This window comes from Rhipicephalus microplus, chromosome 3, assembly GCF_043290135.1.
Source record: "Rhipicephalus microplus isolate Deutch F79 chromosome 3, USDA_Rmic, whole genome shotgun sequence".
Classification (NCBI taxonomy): Eukaryota; Metazoa; Arthropoda; class Arachnida; order Ixodida; family Ixodidae; genus Rhipicephalus; species Rhipicephalus microplus.
The window spans coordinates 12,936,435-12,963,437 of NC_134702.1; the positions used below are offsets into that span (position 1 = coordinate 12,936,435).

The following is a 27,003-nucleotide window of genomic DNA, read 5'->3' on the forward strand; positions in this document are numbered from 1 at the left end:
TGGCGAACGATGCAACAACGCAACACTTTGCATAGCCTCCGAAACAGTGGTGCACAGTTGCAGGTCTCAAACAACTCTCGACTGACGCGCCCCTATGGGCCGCAGATGAAAAACGCTTAGCTGGTCGTTGTGATAATAGTGTCGGTCGCGAGCGTCACCGCGCGGAGCTTGTTTAAAACTGAAGGTAGGCCAACTCCGCTGGGAGCGCGAGCCATTCCTCGGGCATCTTTCTAGAGGAGGCGTTGTTTTAGCTCATTCTGCGCACGCGCGAGTCGTCCGCTTGCGCAATCTGCGCGCGTATTTCGGTTGCTAGGCGCCCGCAAGCTCAAGGACGAACTTAACTTGTATTAGCGCGGCACACATTAAACACAGACGTCAAGAAAAATAGGCGCTAAATTTCCAACTGTTTATTTCATGCCCTTCACATCTATCTTATACATTCGTAAGAATACAACTCATCTTGCACGTGGTTTCATGGCTTTATTCCAAGATACAATCATTATCCGAGTTGGGGCCCCGACGACACCCTGTCGTCGCTTCATCGTCGGCAATTCACATGCAATATGAGTTGAGTTTTTACGCATGGATGGGAAGGGCATGAAATAAACAGTTGGAAGTTTAGCGCCTACCTTTCTTGACGTCTGTGTCGTCTTTTCCTTTTTTTCATATGTGCCGCGCTACGTTCATAGATAACAAAATGTGTTCATAAATAACAAACTTGCCCGAGCCAGAACACTTCTGAACTCCAGGACGACCACATCACGGACCAGAACCCATCATCATCGCTACCTCTGTGGCCCAGCACGCCCTTCCCCCCGGGTAATGTGGCAGTCTGTAGTACACGTGGGGGAGGGGGTAGTCACCAAATAAAATGGGGGGGGGGGGGGGCTGCGATGAACTTCTGCCCTCCTCCCCCCTGATTCAGAACCCTGCACACGCCTATGCGACGCTTCAGGATTCTCAAAGAGGACCACGCATATTTACAACGTCCCAGAGCGGATTATCGCTGCACCTACGGAGCCTTCGCTGAAAAGGTGCGCAAAGTGGAGGCACTTTAATTGCTTGAGCGCATCAATATGTTCTATGAACATTTCATTTTCTTGGTATCCTTAACGTTCAATGCTAGCAATGATGAGGCGGCAAATAACAGTAAGGTCAGAGAGTGCTTTGATGCCCGCAGTGGTGGCAGAGAACATCTGTATCACATCCTTGATTGCATTAAAGCATAGACAGTGGGTGGTAGCACGGTTACGCGGTTTAAGGTACCTAGATGAAACTTAGGGACCTTAATCCGGTTAACGAAATGGTAGCACGGTTATCCGTGCAGGTACCAGCTCAAGCAAAGAAGACAGGATACAAGACTTAATGTATTTATTCAAAATTTCGATTAGTTTTCAAAAAAAAATAGTGCTTGCTACTCAATTCTGTTCACATTAAAATTTCTATTTCTATTCGAACTTTCCGAAGAGAAATACACTGAACATCTCAATTAACAATTGCTCTTTAAGGTACCTAGATGAAACTTAGGGACCTTAATCCGGTTAACGAAATGGTAGCACGGTTATCCGTGCAGGTACCAGCTCAAGCAAAGAAGACAGGATACAAGACTTAATGTATTTATTCAAAATTTCGATTAGTTTTCAAAAAAAAATAGTGCTTGCTACTCAATTCTGTTCACATTAAAATTTCTATTTCTATTCGAACTTTCCGAAGAGAAATACACTGAACATCTCAATTAACAATTGCTCCTTTAGATTTTCTTTATATGCTTCACCCCAACTTAGTTTCGTATTGCGGCAAAGCTGCCTTTCAGGCTCTGCTGCAGTCTCAAATGTGTTGACTCCAGAAAACATAGGTTCCTAGATGTAGATGACAGATGGGAAAAAGGTGGGGGCTCAATTAATACTGTTTTAAACCAGAAATTCAGGCAGGAAGTAAAAATAAACGCTGCAGATTTTTAGCATCTAAAATTTCAGATGTTCTCATATACAGATGTCTACGAGGAAGATATGAAACTCTGGACTTGAAAGGAGCCCTCCCTTGTTCCCCACATCAGTTGGGCTTCTACATTACTTGAAAAAGGAGGAGAGGCTGAGGAAATAGCATCTTTGCCTGTAATGCGTAAAGTGTTGTCGGCAACATTTTTACCTGCACCAAATCATGTACATAAATACCTAGCCAGTGGTTCATCAACCTAGCCAAAAGAAAGACCTTCATTTGCTATCTCATAAGAATATGCCTAGTAATCCTCTCCAACTTTTTTCTGCAATTTTGCTTCAAATAATATTACAAAATATTCTTTAAAAAATTGACAAATATTTAATGATTCACATTTGCACTTCAATATTTGAAATTACTTTGCACTCAAATATTGCTATATTTGCACAGATCTAGTCGAAATCATCACCAAAACAATGGATTTCACTTGGTTCCACCAAAAATGTTATGTTGATAGTATCCAACCACGATATACTAGTCCATACACCTGTCTTCTCTTATAGAAGATGAGACTTCCTCCTCACTTGTTGCTGCCTTTTTCTTTGGCTATGCACTCTTTATTAGTTACTTTGTGTCGCTCTTTAAATTGAGATGCCTCCTTGCTTCTTTAATAATACCTTGCACATAAACCATTTCATGCGTGGGGCAATGTTATCGATGAGGACTTTATATAGAACATCACGGCACCATCGATGGTTACGACAAAACATGCCGAATGTCCATATAATTGTCATCACAACACTAGAAAAACTGGATCGTGTTGTTGGGCTAGTCTGCTCATGCTGAAGAAAGTTTACAGATGCAACCCACGTAGATGACAAAAGAAGAGGACTGGATGGAGCTTCGTGGCACTATCCTGTGCCCTGTTTTTTTTAATCTACATCTGAATAAAAAAAGATAACATCCCTAGGGACACCGGGGTTGCACACACATTATTAAAAGCTGGCTTTCTGAAGCAAATCAGTAGATACCATTTTGCCAAAGCTGTAAATACTGTTAACCCCTTCAGTTCTAATCGACAAAGATTCCTCTTGCAAATCATTGTAACTTGTAGGCCTGTGCAAATATTTGCACACTTCAAATAATCGAAGGAATACTAATGTATTTGCATTCCCTTCGAATCTAAATTATTGGAAATTTCGAAGTAAACAAGTAGGTGTATCCACATGTAACTTTCTGTAAATGTGGCTTCGCTGCAGTGAAGGGGTGCTCTGCCGTTAACACATTTTTTCAGGAAAAGTTTGCACTGCCGCAAAACTTTACCACAGAACACCTACTTTACTTTGAGGTTAAATAAACACTTTAACCCCCCCACCCACCAACCCACCCATTGATTCTTTTATTTAGGGGCAATGCTCCTTAAAGCGGCACCCATTCATCCCTCATCGTAGTCGTCGTGCATAACCAGTCTTGCCCTTTGACCTGCAAGGTGGTACCGGTGGGAGATTTCTCCTGTGCGCTGTTGAACAATAAAAAATTCGCAGCGTGCGCATTAACTAAAAGCCGAATTCTCCTGTCTCTCATTCTCAATTAGCAGCCATTGACATGTAAATTGACCACTATCTGACAAGAAAGGGTTGCTACGTTATGCTCTCTGGGCGTAACCTCCTTCGTTTTATAAAGGTTTAGCGAGCGTTGGGCCGCAGTGCCATGAATACAGTGAACTAGTATATACCACGAACTCGAGGTGGTTAAAGGTGGGAAGTAGACCCAAAGCACAAGCCGTAAGAAAGTGTGCGTGTGCCACCTCTTGTTTAGTCCTTGGAATGTCCGCTTGATGGCGGTGCTTCTATATGGGGAATATATGATGAAAAGATGCGAGATGGTGGTACTTGGAGTGTCGAATAGATGGACGAACGGACACACAGACAGATGCATGGATGGCTGCACACACGGATGAACACATGGACGAACGCAGGGAAGGACATGCGGATGCATGAATGGACACACACACAGACAGCCGGAAGGACGCACGGACGGTCACACAGACGGACGCATGGACGGACGGATGCTTCGCCCCACTCTCCATCATTCACCCCGTGGTTATGCTGCCATTATTTTTTTTTATAAGCTTACAAAATTTCTATGGGAACTTATATGCTCTAAGAATGGTAAATTTAGAACGCAACATATTTTACAGGTTATTACGTGCATTCTACTGCAACTCAAATTCTGGTACTATTGGAAGTTGCTTCTGCTTCCATTGAATCAAAACCTATAGCATTTGCCCATGGCTTGTTTCAATTTAAAACAATATAGATCAGATTAGTTCGATCATCATAAATATGATAAGTTTTCTTTATAATACGCAAATATGATGAAATTATTCTTACCAAATTACTATTCTATTGGAACCTAAAACTCGCAATTCGCACAAGCCTAGTAATTTGGTTTTCAGATGATGAACAACTTGATAAGTATCACGTTCAATGATAGTCCAAGCACGACTGATGTTATTTTATGCATGACAAGAAATCAGTATAAGTATGGCCAGTAATGACCAGAAACGGAGAGTGTGACATGACTTAAATGACAAGTGGAAGAATGGTCAAGCATAATTGTGAATTGTAAATAACGGCCCTACGTTGCCATCTAAAGATGGGGTGTGAAATCTATGCTACACTGCAAAGCAAATGGCCAACTTTTAGCAAGGGCAAGGTTGGGCCAAATACGCAGCTGTACTCGGCAACAACTTATCTTGACATCAGAGCGAAAGCTACAGAGGTGGGGCTTCCACACATACATGTTGCTCTGCAAGTAGTACAGCAGCTTGCAGCCGATTTCGGTTTCGCTTGCTCGCATCGTAAAAAACTATATTCACGAACATGTGAATGGGAGAAACACTTTGGTGGTTCAGTGTAAATTTTACTGTCACATTACCAGTATATTTTCTTGGGGAACTAAACAGTGCGCTTGTAACCACACGCTTACCTTGAAAAATGGGTTTGCTGAAAATGTGCCGTTGTTTAAGGAATGAAAAGAAAAGAAAGGCATTCCTGCAAAGCAAACAATACTTGTATTTTACCTGCAACCTCCAGCATCTGTCCTAGTCTCATAATAAATAAAGCAGCATTTATTTGAGCGAGGCAAACAAGAAAATTATTAGTAAACTTGAATACGGCCCTTTGGTGCAGTAGCAGGTATGCACTTCGGTTCTGTAGTTCCCACAGTGCCATCAAGGAAAGTTGCTGACGAGTGTAGTGAGTGTGAGGAGTATTAGTGGTTCAAAGTTTCACAAGCATGTGTAGCACAAGTCAAGATTAACTAGCCATAAGCACTATACAGCAACCTTTTATTCATGGTTTGTGACAAGCACAATGTAGAGGTCACTAAATAAAAACAAGCACGCTAAAAATTGTTGGCCTGCAGTCATCCACATAAACACACATCAGACATTGGTCAACAAACACATTACATTGGGATAGTACCGTGCCAGTCGGAATGTCCTCGCATAACTGCCACACATCATACACACTTTTTTGGCCTCCGTATAGCACATTGAAAAAGAGCGCGCTGCTGCAGCGGCGCTCACAGTGCCACTGCGGTACGTATGATTGGCCGCAGAATTGCACCACTTGTCCACTGATGATTTGCCACAACCACTTGCTGACCAGCAGGGCTCTATAAAAAAATTGCTCGGATCTTAGTGCCGAGTGTGAAAAGCAAGTTTTGACAAGGAAGGTTCATTGGGCTCAAATTGTGCGTCGGCCAGACGCTGTGTCAAGTTTTATGTTGGAGTCCTGTGACGCTCTAGTGCTGCCTCTGGCTCCATCGTGAAGGCTAAGGCGTTAGACCAAGCCCTTGTCTGAGTACTGATACTCCAAGCCATCCTCTTCCACTGCAAAGCAGGCAAGGAACTCGGGTTAGGGAAGACCGAAAGAGCATGCAGTGTCCCAGCAGACAGGCAGGCAGTCGGTCATGCAAGAACAGACTCCTCCTAAATACCACACATGCACAGCTTATGCTTCACACAGATGAGTGGATTGTGTTTTCGGAAGGGAAGGGCTTCGAGGTGACACTACAACATGTACATAAGGTGCTGAGGGATCTGCTTAAAAATGGCAACCACAGTTAGTAAAGGTGATTTGTGCTGGAAAAGCAAAAAAGATGACTGGACCAGGCACACAAAGCTTATTTTATTTTGCATGTATAACCCATCTCTATATATGTATGTATGACCCATCTGCATGTATAACCCAAATTACTATCATAATGTTACTTCACGCAATATCGATTGAAAAAAGAAGTGAAAAGCGATCTTGCATGTACAAGTTCCTCAAACCCATAATTGACACTGTCTGCATGAAACACCCTACAGTGTTATTGACACGGACCAGAGTTTCAAAACAGTTTATTGTTTACTGCCACAGTGGTGCAGTTTTCGAAACTTGTCGCCTTATATTGAAATAAATTGTGGCCATACCACAAGGCAAAATTACGATGTAACCTGCACGCCAACTTTGTACAGTTATGTCTTCTTAGTTCTTGGTGTGAATAACATGCACACCTTTGGCCCTGGAACATAATATTGCATGATTTTATATCTAGAGTGGTGGCACAGAAGTGCACAGCCACAACTGATGTTGCTACAGTTACCAGACTGTTAGGCGAAAGAATGGGGACACGTAACTAACTGCAAAACAGCATATGTCATCTTCAGCAACATTTTTCATCATCATCAATTTATTTTTTGTTCACTGCAAGATGAAGGCCCCTTATAGTACAATATTTACTCCCGTAGTGAACGCACTTGCACAATAAATCCACTCCAAACTTCAGTCAAAATCTGAATTTTGCTTTCTCCCACCTAATAAACGCACCCCCTACATTCACCCACTGCAGTCCCGCTAACCTGCACCTGGCGCCTCCTTGCCCGTTGGATCTTTAGTTTTTTATTATTATGCCGACCCCCCTCGGCACCCTCCGCTCGCTCCCTCTCCTTTCGCCCACTACCACGTGCCGTATTGTTTTTCTTTCTATCTGTGTGCGGCATATCCCCTGTCTTTTTCTAATTATCTGTGCCACATTGGGGTTCACGAACGGTGCGAGTGTGAGACATCGCAGCTGATAAGCACACAGTGAGCAAAGGTCACGAAACTGCCTGCGCCAACCGACAGTCGCTTTCTGTATATTAAACTGTAAGGCCCACCCACATGTCCGTGATTTTCGAGCGACGATGACAGTGTTTGCTGTCGCCATGGCTGTTGTGAATTCGTTGCCATCGCGTCACAGGTTTTTGGAAATCCCAAGAAATTGACTTGTTGGCCAGAAAAGATCGTGACAATTACTGCAACGTGGCAGCACTCTATATTCTCGCTTCAGTTGCAATTTTCTCTTCATACTTGTTACCAGCGTGTACTTCAAGAAACACAAAATACAGGCTACCTTTCCTACAGTAATTTCACATACGAGAAGCCGTACAGCAGCCGTATTTTGTCATTATTATTTCAATTGGCTTTTTTTTGATGCCTTGATAGTAGCTTGACGCAATAACAGTGTCGTCGCAGTCATTGTGCAAAGTTGTCACGTAGTTGGCAAAGGGCATCGTAGCGCATGCTTCTGGGCACCCCTCGAGATCGCAGGAGATACCATTGTTGCGGTTAAACGGTTGCACGAAAAGAAAGCCGCGAAATGCTTTTGTGGAGTGCACGGGCAGTGCAGGGACTGCTTGCATAAGATAGCGCCTTCAACCACTGAATATGAGTGAAGTGCAACAAAGGAGCTGTTTTCAAACAGCATACGTGTATGTCAATTTCAAAAGACTAAGTGACTTGACTTTTTTTTTTTTACATTACTACATTTTTAGCCCATCCCAAAAAAGTTTTCATATAATTTGCCCCGCATAGTAAACACACTCCCACCTTTGCTCTGATATTTTTAGAAAAAAAAAAAGTGTGTTCATTACATAACCTAGATTGTTTGAAATAAGAGCGTACTATGTAGACGCGGACAGGACAGACAGGGACCCTGTCTGTCTCTGTCTATCCTGTCCGTGTCTACGTAATGCGCTCTTATTTCAAACAATCATGCATCACCACCTCGCCCAATCAAACATATTGACAAGGTAACCTAGAACTCACTTGCCGCCTTGTGTGAGCTCTTCCCATTTAATTCTTGCAAACTTCTTAGTTTCGTCACTTCATCTAGCTCGTTGCCATCCTTGACTGCATTTCCCATTTCTTGGTGACCATTCCATCACTCTACTTCACCAGCAGTTGTCTGTCTTGCACATCATGCGGCCATACCAAGTCGATACCTTTCGATTATTGTCAACTAGAATATCCACTACCCATGTTTGCCCTCTGATCTTTCTGCCATCCTTGGATCACCCAACGTTACACCTGCCCCTACCACTTACACTTCTCACGTTACACCCATGAAAATGGGAGCATGTAGGCACAGTTTGCCACTTACACAAGCCACCATGTGCTGACAAATGAGATTGAGTAATGGTAAGTTAGTAGCCGGTTCTCCAGTACTGCATGGGAAACTAACAGGCATGCATAGATGCAGAAGCCAGTTGAGCTCTTGCGATGTGCAGCATTGCTTAGAATACTCACCAATGTGACAACCAGAATGCAAAGTATCTCCTAGCTAACAGTAACTTGACCCTTCTTCAGCAATAAAAACACCGCACACACAATAGGGTGGCTCTCTAGATGCATGGTGGCCATACCATGCAAAACCCCTTACAACTGTTGAAGTCCCCTAAGGACAACTGAAGATATGTGCAACATTTCTCACAATGAGAAAAAGTTGCTGTGAATTGACAGGCATACACATATACACCCCAAAATGTCCCGGCAGTTTCATACTATCCTTGGGTTAACAGCAACTTTTTTGATATACTATTTCTGGACAGTTGCTAGGTAACTGATGGCACCTGCAGCATTGTGCATGGACAAGGCATTACTTAATATTTACACATCTTCAGTGAAAGCACTGGTCACATGCTATTTCTGAAAAGAAAAAAACAAAAAGCCAACTGCATGCCATATCCAAGCACTAATCTAGGAGTAGACACAAGATAAAAAAAAAAAAATCAAGGAGGCACAAGGTAGGGCTTCATCGTACAAAGCAGTTTCTCAGATGACAAGACCATATTGCTTGAAGATTTGTGTGAGTGCTTGAAGATTTGTGTGTGTGATTTGTGTGAAAGCGTTTTCAAAGCAATGTTACTGGTTGCTGGTATCAAGGCTAAAGCAAATAGTTGAACTTCGAAAGCTGCATAAACCACACTCTCATTTATATGCAACTGAGCTATGACAGACAAGAGCTTTCTCCCGCCTGCTAGTCACACATAAACTGCTCTCAAGACGGGTTCTAGTAATGGCAGTTGAAAATACAGAATTGTATTCAAGTCTTCTACATTACGGTATGTAGAAAGTGTAACGGCACACTGTGTTTCGCAAGCCATAAAATACAGGGCATCAAGGCCTTTCGTGAGCTACTTGAGAGGTGATAAGTGTTGTGTGCAAGGTGTCACAGCTGACGCAAGTGTAGTGTTGTACCCTCATGGAGCTCGTCGGTTGTGGGACAGTGGCATGCTCATGCACGCGTCACATGACGTCCACAAAGAGCTCGCAGGGGTTGCCCATGGCCATGCGGAAGGACTGCCTACTACCGGTCAGTTCTTGAGAGCCCTCGGCACCGTCCACGCTGCGGCTAGACTCCGCGGGTGGTCCGCCACTGCCCCCTGCATTGCCACACCGGGCATCACACCAGCTCTAAAAATGCCACCTGACACTCTGCGCTGTTTTGTGCAGCTCGTTGAGAGATTATGAGAAAGACAAAGGAGGAAGAATTTTCAATGACTCAAGGAGAAGAAAGAGATGACTATAACTTGAGGTGAGATATAATGCAGTCATAACAGTAGGCTTAAAATTTTGCCTTCTAACGTAGCCCAATCCAACAGGAGAGTGTTTCTATGCAATATCACATTCACATGCATTGCAGACCATTTAGGCATGTAACCTAGTTGCGGACTGCCTATTGCGTAGAGTGATATGTCCTAACAGCAGCTTATCAGAATGCACAGAAGAGTTCATTAAAATGGTATCTGTCCTTGAATGATCAGATTTCACTGTGTCACACAGCTGTAGAAGATGATGTCACTGAACCTTGAGACGTCAAAACCTTGTTGTTGCCGGGTCTCCATGTTGCAAGACCCCCCTCATTTCCATTTGGCTTGTGCTCTCGTTGAGCGCATTCATGCATGCCTGTCTATATGGCTATATTTCTACGAGGCTGGTCAACCAAATGCTGTGCTTTCTTAATGAAGGACAATAGCAAAGAGAAAAGAGGAAGACACAGCAAAATCACTCTAAAAATTTATGATTCACAACATTGTTTGTTTTGAAATGAGAGCTCACTACTTAGACGCAGACAGAAAGACAGGGACAAGCGCTTCTAAGTAGTGTGCTCTCATTTCAAAACAATTATGTATCACCAACCCGCCCAATAAACCATATTGACAGATTACACCATAGCTGGCATTTGTTGTGAAGATTGGCACCAGGAAATAGCCTGAAATGGGAATGTATCTATGAGGTTTTACTGTACTGAACTAACATATTTACTCGCGTAATGAATGCACTCGCAGAATAAACGCACCCCCAACTTCAGTAATAAAAAATTTGGATTTTTTTCCCCCCGCATGATAAACGCATCTCCTACATTCATCTCCTGCAGTCCCGCTAACCAACACCTGGTGCCTCCTCACCCGTTCGCTCTCTTCCCGCTTTTCATTACTTTGCCAACCCCCCTCAAACACCTTGGCTCATTCGCCACCTCGCCCCTTGCGCGTGCCTATTGCTTTTTTTACTATCTGTGCGCAGCAGGTCCCCCCCCCCCCCCATCTTATCTATGCGCCTTAGCTGGGTTCATGCACAATGTGAGTGTAAAGAGATGTAGAGACATCGCAGCTGATAAGCACATAGCCAGCGAAGGTCACCAAACTCGGTTGATTTCAGCGAAACCCCCCCCTTCCCTCTTTTTAGCCTTTCTTTTTTCTTCACTCTAACTGTTCCTTCATTCCCCGGACGCCCCTCGAGATCACAAGCAGATACCACTCTTGCAGTTAAACGATTGCCAGAAAAGGTAGTTGCAAAGCGCCCGCCCCCCGTGGCCCGAGGTCAGCTTGCAGAAGATAGTCCCATCAACCACCGGACAATGAGTAAAGTGAAACAAAAAAGCTGTTTTCAAACAGTGTACGTGCATATGAAAGGCTAAGCGACCTAACTTTTTTTTTTTGCATTAGCGCATTTGTTCTTTTTCCCGAAAAAGTTTTCATAACATTTACCCCGCGTGCGTTCATTAAGCGTTCCTTACGCGAGTAAATACAGTATCTTGTGATCACCTTTACGTCCAATATATCCAGATTTGAGGGAAGTCAAGAGTAATGAAAACATGTCCGACTGAAAATTTTCATTGAAGTGCTTTGCGAGGAACACATGGGGACAAGAAAAGGAGGCACACAAATAAGTGCAATATAAATGTTTTATTTTTGAAAAAGCTTTGCTTAAAACCGAATGTGACCTGTGCAATAACAGCAGAGAACACACCATCCGCACACATAACAATTACTCTAGATTACAATGCCACAGGTCATCACGTCAACGCCCTAACAACCCCACCGGTGACAAATCACGCCTTTTCGTGTGTTAAGTGATGCCCACTGCGTGCTCACAACTGAATTGAACCACCTTTGCTAGAATTGATGCTGTTTCACTGAAGCGTGATACTGCCATGTGGAACCGATCATCCCTGTCTGGTTGCGTGTAGTATGTGAATACTCGGCTCACACCGTCACATGCCGGGTCGTTTGCAGTAATGTATGCACGTGTTTGTTGCGTTCTTCGTGTATGCTTCACTCGTGCGGCATATAGCCTCTTCATTCAATGTGATGAAGACATGTATTTGGCAAGTGGCCATGCACGGCGCAGCGGCGGTGGATTTGCTAACGACAGCATAGCACCCCTGTACCACTGTCACTTCACACAGTTTATGTCAAACGCTCAGCCAAGCAGATATTTGCAGATAACTGATAAGGTTGTCAGTGATTGGTCATACTGGCATGTTCATTGCTACCAATCACATTGTCTTCGCTCTTTTTTGATGCTTATTCATGAAGGCATTGCCACAACCGCACGGGAGTCATTATTATTGATCGATCAGTCTCTGTCGTAACCGAAAGGCGCAAAACGTTTTGTGGCACCTTGTGGTGTCATTCATGCAAAAAAAAAGTTATTGCTTCCTGCATTTATGGCTTTTTGCATTTGAAAATTTTTTAGGTTCATTACCGTTTGTCATAGATGAAGAGAACTGCGTCAGAAAAGGTTCACTGTCATTCTGCCACTGAAGAAACATCTGAAGAGCGAGGGAACTCTCTTGCAGCACCCGAAATCTGCATGCGGTGCTTGCCGCCGTTGATGATAACATTGTTGCAAGTAAACTGCAGCGGAGCGCACTTGAATGCGAGCTTCTCACGCGCTTTAGAAATCCAGTTTTAAATTTTTTTTCCTACTTTGTATGCATAATATTTTCACTGCGATCATGTTGGAAGTGTTCATGACACAGTTTCAAAGGACAGCAAAGGGAAATTGTAAGTGCACAGAAATACGGTCGGTATAACTGATAGGTCGTTATAGCTGGGATCAAATATATTACGATATTGTGCAATATCACTTCTTTTTGGCCTGGCCACGCCAGGCAAATATAGTAAAGAAATAACATAATTTGAGAGCATCATGAAAATACCTCATACTGACATCAGCATCTAAAAAATGGATGCTCAAAGTTGATACTGGACATAAATATGGTATTTTTTCATTAAATCAAAGTACTATTGTGTCTCACATAGGGTTGGATATTTAGCTTTTAGAATGTCTCTCCTTATCTCTAAGCACTAAGGCAACTAGATATGCATGTGGTTGACCGACCTATCTTTCATTCTCAGAGAAATGAGAATGAAAGTTTAGACGTTGGGAATTAAAGTACAGCAAATGTTGAATAAGGCAGCTGTTTGCTTTATTAAACCAAACATTCACATAAACCACTACTGCAATCAGACTTTATTTAGGGAAACACCGGTTGACGAGAGAGGGCTCGTTTAGACACAGAGTTCAGGACCAAAGTGCTCACCAGATCCCGAATGGGTGCTCCCCTCACGAGCATAGTTGACGTAGGAGGCCAGTTGTGTCTCGGCAGCACTCGGGGCAGCCGTGCTGCCACACACGTACCCGGCTGGCAGTAGGGGACCCAAGCAGCCCCAGGGGGGCACCATGCCCCCAGCCCCACCTTCCTCGTCCTCTTCTTGAAGACGCAGTGAGCACATGTCTGAACAGGGCAGGGCAAGGTACAGAGTGTGAATCATGTGACCAAAACTGGATGTGAAAGAGGAGGGCTACATCAAAAGTAAAAGCTAGAGCAGTGTGAATAGCAAAATTCTGAGTGCAAAGCGAATTCGAATATGAAAGTTCGAGTGCAAATCATTTGAATATTTTCTAATACTTTAAGGTGAAATTATAGAAGAAAGGTTGCAGAGGATCCCTAAGCACATTCTTATGAGAAAGGAACATGGTGTTCCCTAATTGTTTTATTAGGGATGAGGCAATGCAGACCGAATCACTTATTTTAGGCTTATGCAAATAGTGAATTTCAGGTTCGAAGCGAATAGTGACTTTGGTCAAATAACCTCAAGTCAAATTTAAATAGCATATATATCTCATATTATAAAGATAATTGAATATATTTGTCAAGTTATAACAAACGTGCCTAATATTTTTTAAAAATTGAAACAAAGCTTGCGCAAATGTCATTTTTTTGCTTCAAAGAAACTGGAAACGACTTTGAATAGTAGCAGCATTTGACTTTCGGTAGAATGCAAGTGATAACCTGCAAAATATGTTACATTTTAATATGTGCAATATCTAGAGCATATAAGTCAGTAGAACATGTTTAGAAACTTAAATTCTTCACTTAACCTTGAAGTAAGGCTTTGCGACAATGCAAAGTTTGCTTGTACAAGTGTTTTCACAGCTTAGCACCACTTCACTTCAGTGAAACCACCTTAAAAAAAAAAAAAGGTAAATGTTTTTATGGTTCAGCACGTCTTCACTGCATAAAAACCACATGTAACATATTATTAATCTACATGTAACAAAATAAAAAGGTGGTTTCACTGCAGTACATGAGTGCTAAACTGTGAAAGCATTTAATTTTATGTATATACATTTACATGTAAAAGTAATTTCACTGCAGTGAAGAGGTGCTAAGCTGTGAAAACGCATATTCACGAGAAATTTGCACTGCAGTAAAGTTCCAATTTAAGGTTAAATGAAGATATTACCCTCACATTGAATCATTTATTTTTTTCGTTTAAAAGCTCTGTATATCGACTTACATGCTCCAAGTACAGCAAATTTTAAAACAACATATTTTGCAGACTATCACTTGCACAGTACCAAAAGTAAAATTCTGCTAGGTTGTTAAAAGTTGTTTCCACTTCCTTTGATGCGAAAAAAAAAATCATTTGCACAGGCCTTGTTTCAATTTTTAAAAAATATTATGCATGTTAGTTTGTTTATGACAAGTATGCACCTTTTCCTTTATAACATGCAGTATATCTACTGTTCGAAATTGATTAAAAATTATTAGACCAAAATTTGCCAATCAATTCGAACCCACAATTCACTATTTGCACAAGCCTAATGAGCATACATGTATAAGCTTCATTACAATTTTATCTTAGTCTTAAAATGCTGAGTTGTATTCACTCGAAGAACTAAACTGAGATCAGAGTCCATGGATTGTGTGTTATGTGACCATACTTCACCCATTCATGAAGTGATTCGTGAAATCAAGGAGACCAAAATCACAGTCACAGTCAACAAAACACAAAACTCGGCTAGCTGGTGTGAATCCAGAGTCTTTCTTGCACATCCAGTTCTGGATCGATCAATATGTGCTAAAAAATCACTACGAATCCACAGTTGCACAATTTGGAGAAAAATACCGAAATCCTCCACTGTTGTGTGAAAGGTGACTGTGGAGCGATATGAATCACATCACATGCGACGCGACTTATTCATCCTCGATTGCATCAATACGCCTTTATGCTGCTAGTCGAGTGTGAACACTTCGCATCTGGAAACTGGAGCATTTTTCATAACCTGCTTTCTTGTCATACTGACTGTGATACAGAATTGATACAGTCGGTTGGTAAATTAGTAATGACAAGCTAAAAGCAACAATCAAACCTTTTGACAACCAGGTTGACCTCGGCACACACTCACCAAGGGAAAGGTCGCTGAACACGTAGTAACACTGCTCAGAGAAGGAAAGTTTGTTGACAGTGTGCCGAATGAGGCCCGCCTTGAGTAGCTGGTTAGCATACTTCTTGGCTTCCTTGCGGTCTTGAAAGCCCTGCACGTGCGTTGTGAGCCAGTCTACCACATCCACCCCTGCAACACAAAAGAACGCAAGTCAAGCCACTCCATTGCTGTGGAAAACAGGACAGTACATTCATCTTCTTGGTCTCAGCAGAGGGTCCTAGTTTCAATTTCGTTCAATCTGCAAGCTAAAGGCTTCTGCAAATACTGAATTTTAGGTTAAAAGCAAATACGAAACAAAAAGTGACATTTCAATAATATCGAATCGAATTCTAATATTGCACATATTACATATCATAAAGAAAAATGTGCATACTTTCACATAATACTTTAAAAGTTGAAACAAGGTCTGTGTCAATGCCATTTTTTTGGTCAAAGGAAGTGGAAACAACTTTGAATAGTAGCAGGATTTCACTTTTGGTAGAAAGCAAATGATAAGCAGTAAAATACGTTATGCTTTAAAGTCTTGAAGCAAACAAATTTCTAGACTTAAAAAAAAAAAAAAAACAAAAAACGCCAGGCCTGCGCTGAACACGCAGCACTGTCACAGCGAAAGCTAGAAGAGCAGCCTTTAAGAGCCCTTTTTTTTTTTTAAACTCTTTGGGTAGCTGTTGCAAGCACACTTGCAGGGAACCCACTATGCCATTCTTCATTGTGTAATAGGCAGGCATTCACTGCCACCCTACGTAATTTTTCGGAGAAGCATGGTATCTGCGAAACACTTGCAACGAATTTTGTGCGAATCCTGTTTTCCATGCAGTGGCTGACGACGATAAATAATTACGCCTGAAATGGGTATGCGTCATAGTTAAATAGATGATGAAGAACAAGCTTTTGTAATGAGTTGGAGTATTGGACAACCTACTTGTTATGCGATTCACATTGTGTGATGCCTGGTTGTTCCTTTGCTGTTCTAAAACGCTTTGTATATCATATTAATGCGATTCCTTCTCCGACGTCAAGCCTGCCTAAAGCAAGTTTGCAAATGAGTCCCAACCACAGGCACGGCTCAGTGATAGAATACTGGGCTGGCACGCCGTGGACCCGGGTTCGAGTTCCACCAAGTCCTTGGTGTTTTTTATCTTAGTTTTTTTTTTTCTTATTTCGTACGATAGTGGTTACGGACACCGGTGGCAACGGCAGAACACTACGATGCCGCCCGTGACCCGTGTTGTGATTTCATAACAGCTTTCGCTGTAAAATTATGAATCGATGAGAGGGCAATATGTTCATTTAAGCTTGAAGTGCAGCATCGCGGCAATGCGAATTTCCTTTGAATAAATGCTTTCACGGCTTTCCACTCCTACACCGCAGTGAAACCACATTTACAAAAAGTTATAGTATGAGGACTAATATACATTTATTCGTTCATTTCAAATACTTCGAAATTTTAAATAATTTAAATTTAGGTGAAAGAGAATACGAATACTGTGATACTCGTTCGAATATTTACACAAACCTCATAAACCACCAATAAAGTGACTGACATGTCGAAATGTCATTTCACAGATCTTCACTGGCTTAAAACATGTGCTTTGAGCCCTGTAGTAGTACACGGTCAGATTTCTTTATAAGAGACAATAGTGTGCCTACAGTAAAATACGGGTTGATAAGCAAATGCATACGCGGTACCCTGCTCACTAGAGATCTGATATAAAAGAAAAGAACTGCTGCCCAGAACATGCCTCTTATAAAAGTGTTCAACTGTATAACAATGCAAGAATTTATGCAGAAGGGTGACACAGCCTCTACTAGTATTCCACGAGGTGGTAGCAAACGCTGTTTCGATAAAAGGCATTTGTGATAGATGAAATCGCGTAGTCCATTTTAGTTTTCTTTAAATGGCTAATTCTTTCGCTCACCTATAAAGGCCTTCGGGATAGTGATCTTGAGCCACATGCGGTCCCTCACGTCCAGTCCTGAATCGGGAGCTGCCATGGCTTTCACGATTGTCTCCATGTCAGTCTCCACAGTCAGTGGTGGCTCCTGGAGCTGCCCTGTGAAGCATAACATGCTTGGTTACGGTGCAGCTCCACCTAAACACAAGGTATTCTTCGCCCATATAACAACTGGGAAGGTTTAGCTCAAAGTACTGATTAGTGCTAAAATTTTTTTTCTTCTGTGTTTCCAATGTGCCCAACGCTCCACCTAAACACAAGGTATTCTTCGCCCATATAACAACTGGGAAGGTTTAGCTCAAGGTACTGATTAGTGCTAAAATTTTTTTTCTTCTGTGTTTCCAATGTGCCCAACAACATGAATACATTACAAGTTAGCTCAACTTTTTATGGTAGCTCTGTCTTGGTAGCAAGTGCCAAAAACCTACAAAGCACTAGACATTTCAAAAGCTCACTAACAGTTGAGGCTATACAATAACATAAAAAATGCGACACAGTCATGAAGGGTCTCATGACTGCCTTTTTGAAATTTATTTAACAATGCACAAGTGTGGGCTACTTGGTAATCTATTGATCCTACTTTACTGCAAGCTTTAAAGAAAAGGAACGAAGAATCTGACACACATTGCTTGTGTGTGTTATAATTCTTTGTCCCTTGTCTCTGAAGTTTGCGCTGCAATAACATCACTTCTAATTATCAACAAGCTTGCCTCTTTACAACTATGTTTACCAAAGCAATAAAGCTGTATCTGCGTAACAAAGATGCTCGACAATAATAGATCACTCTACATTCACTCTGCCACTGCCCTCACAATGACAGAGGATGACTAATCATAGTTATAGCAATTGCAATTAGATATGGAGCTCTGCTACCAGCGTCACTTTATTGGCATTATTGTCACGTCAGAAAGTTGGATTGGGGGTGGGGGGCATTCAGGAAGCAACAAGCCTCAATGGTAATAGCGTATTAACTGCAACACATTTCAGCAATAAAAATAGGACAAATTTCTAAAATTATCATTGTGCAATGTTGCTAAAATAATAGAGACTAGCTGTGGAGCCATGAGCCATGTTAAATAGCTTAGTGCCAGCACGGATCAGCCCCAGGCACTTACTCTCTGACTCAGGCACCGACGAAGTGACTGATGATGAAGTGGAGGTGAGGGTGGAAACAGATGGTGGCCTCAAAGGCCCATCGTAAAGCAGCGGTTGACGGAGCGAAGGCCCCGGGGCCAGCGAGAGCCGCGAGTGGCCAATGGCAGAGGAAGAACCGCGTGCAGCCTCTGTATGTGCCACCCAAGCTCCTGGGTCGATGGGGCGCACGGGCTCGGTGCGTGGGATGGTGAAGTAGCCTTTGGGGTTGGGGTCCCAACACTTGGCCACCACCAACTTGATGGGGCTGCGAGGTCACACGACACATGCATTCATCCTACCTATGTGCTTCTAACAATACTTTGTATTTAACAGCAAAGCTTTACAAAATGTTCGGAATTTCGTGTGACAAATGTAAAATCAATTATGTGGTTCAATGTATTGCACCTCTTTCATCCTCCTTTCAAAAAGTACTTCACCAGATCCACACATTTCAAGCAAACGAATGTGGCCCAAAGATCAAACAGTAGTGATTGGGTCTTCAAATCATGAAATGCCTGCATGGCATAAAAACAATTGAAACGTCAAACAGAATCCTCTGCAACTTTCTTTTTGTGGGAGCCACACTTCAAGAAAGAGTTGGGGCTATGATGCATTATGTTTATGTAACAGGCACTTGTTCAAATGCTCACAACTGGCCTGCAGTTCCACACGCGCATGGCCAGACCAGGAAACGTGGACAACTATGACACATGACTGATTCAGCATCCGGAGCACAGTACATAATGCCACCACTCAGAGTGCACTTCGAAGCAAAATAGAAGAAAAAAAAAAGAGGGAAAACAAAGAAATTTTAGGGTTAATTATGCAAACAAGACATGCGCCATTTGCTCTGCCACTTCAGTGCACTACTCTGCTTGCTGCAACAATGAGCGACTGTCTACTGCGGGAGTGAAGCTTGCCTCCTGGAGGCACGGCAACAAAATTCTATTTCTTCTAACATGTCCAATAATTAACGTGTTTTAAAAAGTTAGTTTGGTAAGAAGCTCCTGATATTGCACCTTACGACTTCCAGTAATTAACCAACGTTTTGAAATCGGACCTGGGGAGGTGTCTTTTAAAGATATTCTACACTACACCCATCAAAACTAAATTTACATTTCTCGCAAAGTATCTTGACATATTAGAGGCAATGCAGCTGTCGAAAGCCCACAGAAGCAACCGTGCACTGAGTAAAGAAGCCAAGGAGGAATATGCAAAAAGGATTCATCAGACATTTGTGCCGAGCGACTTAAACTTGCAAAAAAATAAGAGAGAGAGGGGGGGGAGGAGAAGATAATATGACTGATTATGTAAGGCACTACTTTAATGGTCATACGGCAACATGGTAATGTGAAGTGGGCTGATTTTTTCACTTGTTTTGAAGGACGGTGACTCACCCCGGTTTTTGCACGGTCTCTCGTAACACCCGCACAGCATCGTCGTTGCTCATGTTCTCAAAGTTGATGTCGTTCACTTGAAGTATCATGTCACCTGGCTCAATGCGACCATCCAACGCAACAGCACCCCTGCAACAAGTGAACAGACGCTCACTGAGTCTTAGACTTAGAGCAGACCAAAACTGCAGCAAGTTGGTTTGAAAAGTATGACAACACCATAATCTCAATACTATCATGAATACAGTAACAGGCCATAAGTATGTGTAACCAACTAGCCTCAATACGGGATGTTATTAGAAGTGTAGTGTAACTATAAAAAGAAGAAAAGTGGATGAAAAGATAACTTGCTATGGGCAGGATTCGAATCTGTGACCTTCCAATAACACATCTGATGCTCTACCACTAAGCTACGGTGGCCATTATTACCTCTACTTTATAGGGTACGTATGTACATTTAAACAAAGGTTATTTCTCATTGATATTATGTCTAACAAAGAAAACGAGCCTTTAAAATTTACGCTTTCCTTCATCTAGCCCCAGTAGTAGGTCTGCTATCAAAATTCAAGTCGACAGATAATTCAAACTGTACGTCTTGTCTTGGCCAAGTTGTAGTGTATTTGAATGGAGAAGAACTCTAGCAGTTTTTAATACTTACAAAAATCCTAAGCTCATTTCCAACAGAACCGACCACTTTTCAGACTGCTTACAAAAAAATGTTTCACCATTTACGATGCCTTTTCTTTTCGTGAGTCTCCAAAACTCGTGACAGCATACCACCACTATGGTTTGCACGAGAAAACAACACGGCTAAAGTGATGACTTATCTTTGTACTGTGGAGCTTCACTTTCAGCGATTGATAGCACGAGCACCAAAACACGATAATTATCTTAACATATCAACACCAACTATACACCAATCACTCAAAATATTGTTAATCACCTTAAAGTTGCTAATGTACATACAATGACTTTGTCAGCTGGTGCCTCTTTTTTCGTTATCATATACTGTATGCTGAATTGTATTTACCATATATCGATTAACTACAATGAACCTCTAGCCCCACCACGGTGGTCTAGTGGCTAAGGTACTCGGCTACTGACCCGCAGGTGGCGGGATCGAATCCCGGCGGCAGCGGCTGCATTTCCGATGAAGGTGGAAATGTTGTAGGCCCGTGTGCTCAGAATTGGGTGCACGTAAAAGAACGCCAGATGGTCGAAATTTCCGGAGCCCTCCACTACGGCGTCTCTCATAATCATATGGTGGTTTTGGGACATAAAACCCCACATATCAATCAATTACAATGGACCTCTATATACTACTGTATTGCAAAGTTATGGGGCAGGGAAGTAAGTAGTGAATGACTCGCACAGTTTCACCTTCACCAATGAAGAGCCATCCATTGCATTGGAAGTTGTACAGTACTCACCCTTTCATGATAGAGCCCACATAGATGCCACCATCTCCACCTTTGTTCGATTGGCCCACTATGCTAATCCCAAGGAAGTTGACCGTATCTGCAAGTATAGCACAGAAACTTAGCACACTTCTGCACAAGGTACATCATCCAGCAAAAGCTTGCAGAATGCAAAATTTTTGGCGAAATTGTATTCATGCTTTGTCCAGGAACACAGTCGCTAATCAAGTGTACCAGCCTATTCTTGCAATCTCTACAATTTTTTGCTAGAAATGAAGTGACATGCACTAACAGAGCAGCAGTTTGCACTTTCAATGGAGCCCGCGTCCCTTAAACTTCTTTGCTGTTGGGTGCACAACCCTCTGCAGACAGTGCCTGAAAACTTAAACATCCTAAGATGCCAGAAGCATACCATGACCTAGTTACCACAGAAAGAAAGAAATTTATGCAGCGCGAGGCGAAAAAACGAACACAGGAAAGAATAGACTGAGAGGACTAGCGCTCTGTCCTCTCAGTCTATTCTTTCCTGTGTTCCTTTTTTCGCCTCGCGCTACATAAATTTCTTTCAAATGTTTCACCAACAAGCCCACATCGCCACTCTTGTAGTTACCACAGGCTCCCTAAGCATTTGGTATGCTTAGATAGAAGTCACCTCTATCATTTCATGAAACTACTAGATGAAAAAAAAAAAAAAAAAAAACAGAGTGAAATTCAGGTGTATTGAATTTTCCTTGCACAATGCCCAATGTCTGAAATAGAAAAAGGGGGGACCTTTTTTATGTATCCGTGCATAACTGCAGTTCTTCATACTAGTGACACAACATAATAAATGCACATTATTTCAGTTATAACTGCAAATTTTATATATTAAGAAATCAAAGCAATAACCTAAAGCTCATGCTTACCCAAGTTTAACGTGACAGTGATGATGTTTAACGACAGCGTGCTGTCCGTGATGCTGCTGATTGAAGAAGTCTGAAAACACACGCGATGAAAGTACAATACAGTGAAACACTGTTAATACACACATGCCGAGGACGGCGGCATAATTACGCACTAAACGCACTACACATTAACCACCAGCTACAATGCGCCATCGCCGCCAACAAAGAAACAAACTCAGTTCAACGGGAAGTATTGCCTAAAATGCCCACCACAAAGCCATTTCTTTATTTTTGCCAACAAAGTGCAGAAAAGTTTCGCACTCTCGCACTGATAGTATGCAGTGGCGACGCCAATGGGCATTTGGAAACTACTGCCGGATACACAGCGTGGTACATTTGTTACGCGGTCTGCTTCTAAGCGAAAACTGGTGCAGTTTTCTTTTTTATATGCGGTACGGTTGTAGAGAGCCAGATTGTTTACTGCATGGCTAGTTGCGTGCAGCACTTCGCTCACTTATCGCACACTGTGATTGCCGATCTGCTTGCTGTAGAGTACACCCTCTCTGCTTCAGGCCATGCACAGATGCGGCGAGTAGGGCAATGACGAGCTTTCCACAAGCAATGTGCTCTCCGTGATGCTCTAGCAGTCATGGCAATGAACGGAAGCGCATTTGGGTTGTCGCTAAATAAAAGCATGCAGTATGGTTACAACAACACCATGCTTGCTATACGGTGCACGTGTTGACATAGTACAGCAAGGCTTCTCGGTGCCCACGACCCGCAATGCTTAACTCCATGACAGCGAGCTGTTTATGTCTCTGTAAAACAGTGCACGGTTGAACACGGTCCCGCACAACGAAGCGGCAGCAATCGGTAACCCAGTGCGTTCAGGTAGTCGCCTACTAAATGTGTGCATTAGGCTTCAAGTTACGCTATCCCACACGTGTGCCTGAGCAAATAATCAGGGATGCTTACTGTGCTAAGGCTTTTCGTCGGCGATAAGTCATACCACCGCGTTTGTCGCTGGTCGCCACCTCCCCTTCATTTTTTTACCACATGATTATTCACAATGTCATTGCCGCAATCGCACGGTAGTTGCAATAATTTATCGGTTGATCTCCACACTTATCAACATTAAAAAAAAAAAAAAAAGAAAAAAAAAAACGTTCAGGGCACATTGTGGCGTCTGCAAGTTCAGCGGCACAGTAAGATTCTGTGGCGCAAAATGTTATTACGGTATGCAGTTAGTATGCACTAACCGGTATACATAAACCGCACATCACGGCTTAAGCGGTCTGCGAATGCATTAGTCTCTATGAGACTTGGTCAGGGATTCGTCACAACTTCGTTTTAACAGACAAGCAAGATTCGACTGTATACAGTTGATTCTCAGTAAACAAAAATTTGTTAAACGGAACTACTGCTTAAACGGAACTACTGCAATGCTTGGTATTGGGCTTGTATTCTGCACCCATGTTCACCTCTCATTAAACAGAACTCCTGTTAAATGGAACATACTGTAACGGTCCCTTCAGGTTCTGTTCACTGAGAGTCTACTGTAATTATGATGGTTATAAAATCAAAAATGAAAGCTGAAGATCGGTGCTAGTATTACCACATCTTGTGTAACACTGCAGCGTTCATCATTGGCGCAACCGTGATGAATGGTGCAGGGTAATCTACACTGGAAACTAGTGTTGCCCAACGAGATCATCGCAAGTGATTGTCGCTACTTCAAGGAGAAAAAAAAAGGCATATGCAGGCCGGGCCATGTGCGAGGCGACACATTGCTCAGTAGTTCCCGATTCAAGACAGCTGCGTCTAGCATGGTGTCGAGGAAGCGCAAGCCCTTGCACTACTGGAGCACTACTTGGGACAATGTGGCGAGTGAAACGGTTAGCAATTGTTCCATGATGTGCGTTTTTCAGTGGCAGCTTGCAGCGGAGCATACAGAGCGCAGCGCAGACGACCCTGTGACGTGTGTGTCTGACATAAATGACAACATCAATTGGGAGTTCTCCTCCACTGGTGCCAATGCACCCTTCGCCGAATTCATCCCGATAGACAAAAACGTCCCGACTTGCGAGCCGCAAACTGTTGCAGAGATTGTCGCAGAGGCGGTAAGGGCGATGCAGAGAAGGAGGTTGGGAACGAGCACCAGAAGATAGCGGCGAGAACGAAAGAGTGCGCTAACCGGCTAACTTTGCGCAAACCCTTGCTGGACTGGAAGAGTTACAAAGCTTCTCTTGCACAAAAAACAAATTGCGAACAAGGGTCTACAATGTGTGCTGAAGCAGCTTTTCTTGTAAATGGGTGAGAGGCAGCAACAGGAAATTGCAATGTTTCTTTTCAGAGTTTTTTGCCCTTTCACCTCTATATGGACTTCTCAGCCTCAATTTTTGCTGGATTCGGATCGTACGTTTTTCCAGATCGTACGTTTTATCTCCCGTATTTTTTATAAACGTATCAACGAGGTGTTACTACACAAATATAAACACACAGACAACTATATATTACAGACGGTAGCTGAACCGCTCCCCCTCTCCTCCCAAAAAACTGGCTATGCCCTAGAGCTCATAGCTTAGTTGATAGGCTGTAGGATGTAGCCCTACATAATCAGTGAATTTATGCAGCACTACTGTGATAGTTTTTTACCAGCATGCAGCACCTTAAATGCCTGAAATCATACAGGTAGACATGCACACATAATGCTGATACAACTTTATGCTTAGTGTAAGCAATCATGCATTACCTAGTCCACTGACAGTCTGTGTGAAGTGTCTCAATTTTGATTCTCCATACAAACAAAAATACATTTAATAAATGTATAACCCCACTTGTGTCTCTCCAAGAATATTTTAAATTATTCTTGACACAAGGCATGAGAACTCTGGTTATGCAAAGTTCTCCATCCTACACACAGCCCCACAAGCATATTTAGTGGCAGGAAATTACTAAATACAGCCCCATAAAAATTTCTAGCAGCAGAAAATTAAACAGCCGACCATATTCAATGAGCCACACAAATCACAGTAAGCAGGCAATATGTCATGTCAAGTTGCGAGATCATCAAACATTCTTCTCACCCGACTCATGGGAGGCATCTTCTTTCGCCGCCTACGCCGGTGCCTTGCATAAATTCGAGACACGCTACTCTCCTCAGTGGTGGTCGAAATCCTGGCAAAGCATAATTCAAGGAAGGTTAAACGCTGAGGTGGAAGAAACATTTTCAGAAGACAAAGCTAAATATGGCTCTAATCAATCTGGCCATTTTCAGATATAATTATTATAAAAAGGCATCTATATGTTGCAGCTTCCTATTTAAAAGTGCTGCCTAAAACTTCATCTCTTACTACCCATTGGTTTTTAGCGTATTAATCAGAGCAAAGTTTGCAACCTTCCTGACTACAACGCAAGCATGCCAATGCAGCTGTACAAAGCCACCATAAAGTAAATGGCAGCTTGAATACTTTTGTGCTATGATTTACAAGGTTTTTCATAACAGTGTTGGTGCACAATGTCATTAGAGCGACAGTTCGAAAAAAAACACCACTATTTGCCATTAGACACATACCACAACGATGCACTTATGGATCAACAATCAGTGAACTGTGCTTTATGTTTTTTTAATGGATCTTACGTAAATTGCCAAGAAAATGCATTTAAGCTACTGTACTAAATGCTCCTATGCAGAAAACATTTTCTATATGCCAAAGTATTCAAAGGGACAATAAAGAGGAACAATGACCTGGCTTAGATGGATAAACTGCACTTTTAAAAATCCTGATGCCGTAAGTTTCACTGTCATAAGTTCATTAATAGCAGCGAAAATCAAGGTTGCAGTTCCACTTTTAAATTTTGCGATGAAATCTCCACGTGAGATGTAATAAATTTCAAAATGTATTTTTTGCATTTTAGCGGTATTTGCTCCATGAAATTTTCTGAAACTTTGTATGCTAGGTGTCTAGCCCCCACAGATGACAATGTACTTCATTTCTATCAATTAGAAGCAATTTAGAAAGTGGTAAACCCCTTCAAAATTTGACGTCCTGATGTTTGGTGAGGGATAAGGTGGCGTCTCCACTGACATTTTGTTTTCGTGCATTTTTTTTTGCTTACCAAGCATTGTGCCACGGTTAGAGTGGTGTTTTCGGGATTGTGAAATTGTAATTTACTAACATGCAAGAAAATCGTTTTGCTCTTCAGTGTCCCTTTAATACACGGTATTTTGGGCAAATTATTTGAGATAGGAACAAATTAATACACACAACTTACCGGCTGGTAGTCTCATCCTCAGAGTCTAAGAAGCTTGTGGTTTCTATGTCACTGGTGGTTAGAACCGAGGCTGCCCCTGGCTTAGCTGTTGCATGTCCATTGGAACGGCCGGCTACGAAGAACACAACCAATGCTTTGCTTATTTGTTTATTAGCAAGATATAGAGGACCAAACTGGCCAGCCAAGAAAAGTTAAGGACATGCTTAAATGCTATATGAGGACACCTGAAATGTACGGAGTCAAGCAAGAAGACACCCTGGTATTTGTAGTAACCATTATATACAAGCCTTAATGGCAGAAACGTACTTGCACAACAGCAAACAACGAAATTGTGGAAAGCAAAGTGTCAATGAAGCTTTATGATCCCCAGATCAGTTTATTGCAATGACTAGGAATGGGTACACAACTGTTAATTGTACAAAAAGTCAACTAGGCCACATATGAATATAAATTTCAACCTTGCAGCCTTTTCCTGAAGAATATGGCCTTAGATTATTATAAATATTGCAACACTTGCAACATTATGCAGAAGTTTCAAAGTGCCAAGGCACAAGAAAGAGTGATGGTATATTTGGTTGGCTGCTCCCTTCCTTTGGCTTGGAGTCGCCAGA

The 27,003-nt window shown here is 42.3% G+C and overlaps 1 protein-coding gene across 3 annotated transcripts in view; it reads right to left on the reverse strand.

Annotated features, from left to right (window-relative positions):
- Window positions 1-5,273: 5,273 nt before the first annotated feature.
- Window positions 5,274-27,003, reverse strand: part of LOC119182088 (segment polarity protein dishevelled homolog DVL-3-like) — a 29,786-nt gene continuing 8,056 nt past the window's right edge. The window contains exons 6-16 of one of the 3 annotated variants that reach the window (XM_075888903.1): window positions 26,393-26,504; window positions 25,204-25,294; window positions 22,139-22,208; window positions 21,246-21,333; window positions 19,819-19,947; window positions 18,403-18,686; window positions 17,252-17,386; window positions 15,294-15,461; window positions 13,141-13,335; window positions 9,623-9,694; window positions 5,274-5,836 (exon numbers count right to left, since the gene is read on the reverse strand). In XM_075888903.1, coding sequence (XP_075745018.1) covers window positions 5,787-5,836; window positions 9,623-9,694; window positions 13,141-13,335; window positions 15,294-15,461; window positions 17,252-17,386; window positions 18,403-18,686; window positions 19,819-19,947; window positions 21,246-21,333; window positions 22,139-22,208; window positions 25,204-25,294; window positions 26,393-26,504 — 1,394 coding nt within the window. In that variant the 3' untranslated portion in view covers window positions 5,274-5,786. Of the gene's footprint in view, window positions 5,837-9,509; window positions 9,695-13,140; window positions 13,336-15,293; window positions 15,462-17,251; window positions 17,387-18,402; window positions 18,687-19,818; window positions 19,948-21,245; window positions 21,334-22,138; window positions 22,209-25,203; window positions 25,295-26,392; window positions 26,505-27,003 lie in introns of all 3 variants that reach the window. The other 2 variants (XM_075888902.1, XM_075888904.1) reach the window with 2 other exon arrangements.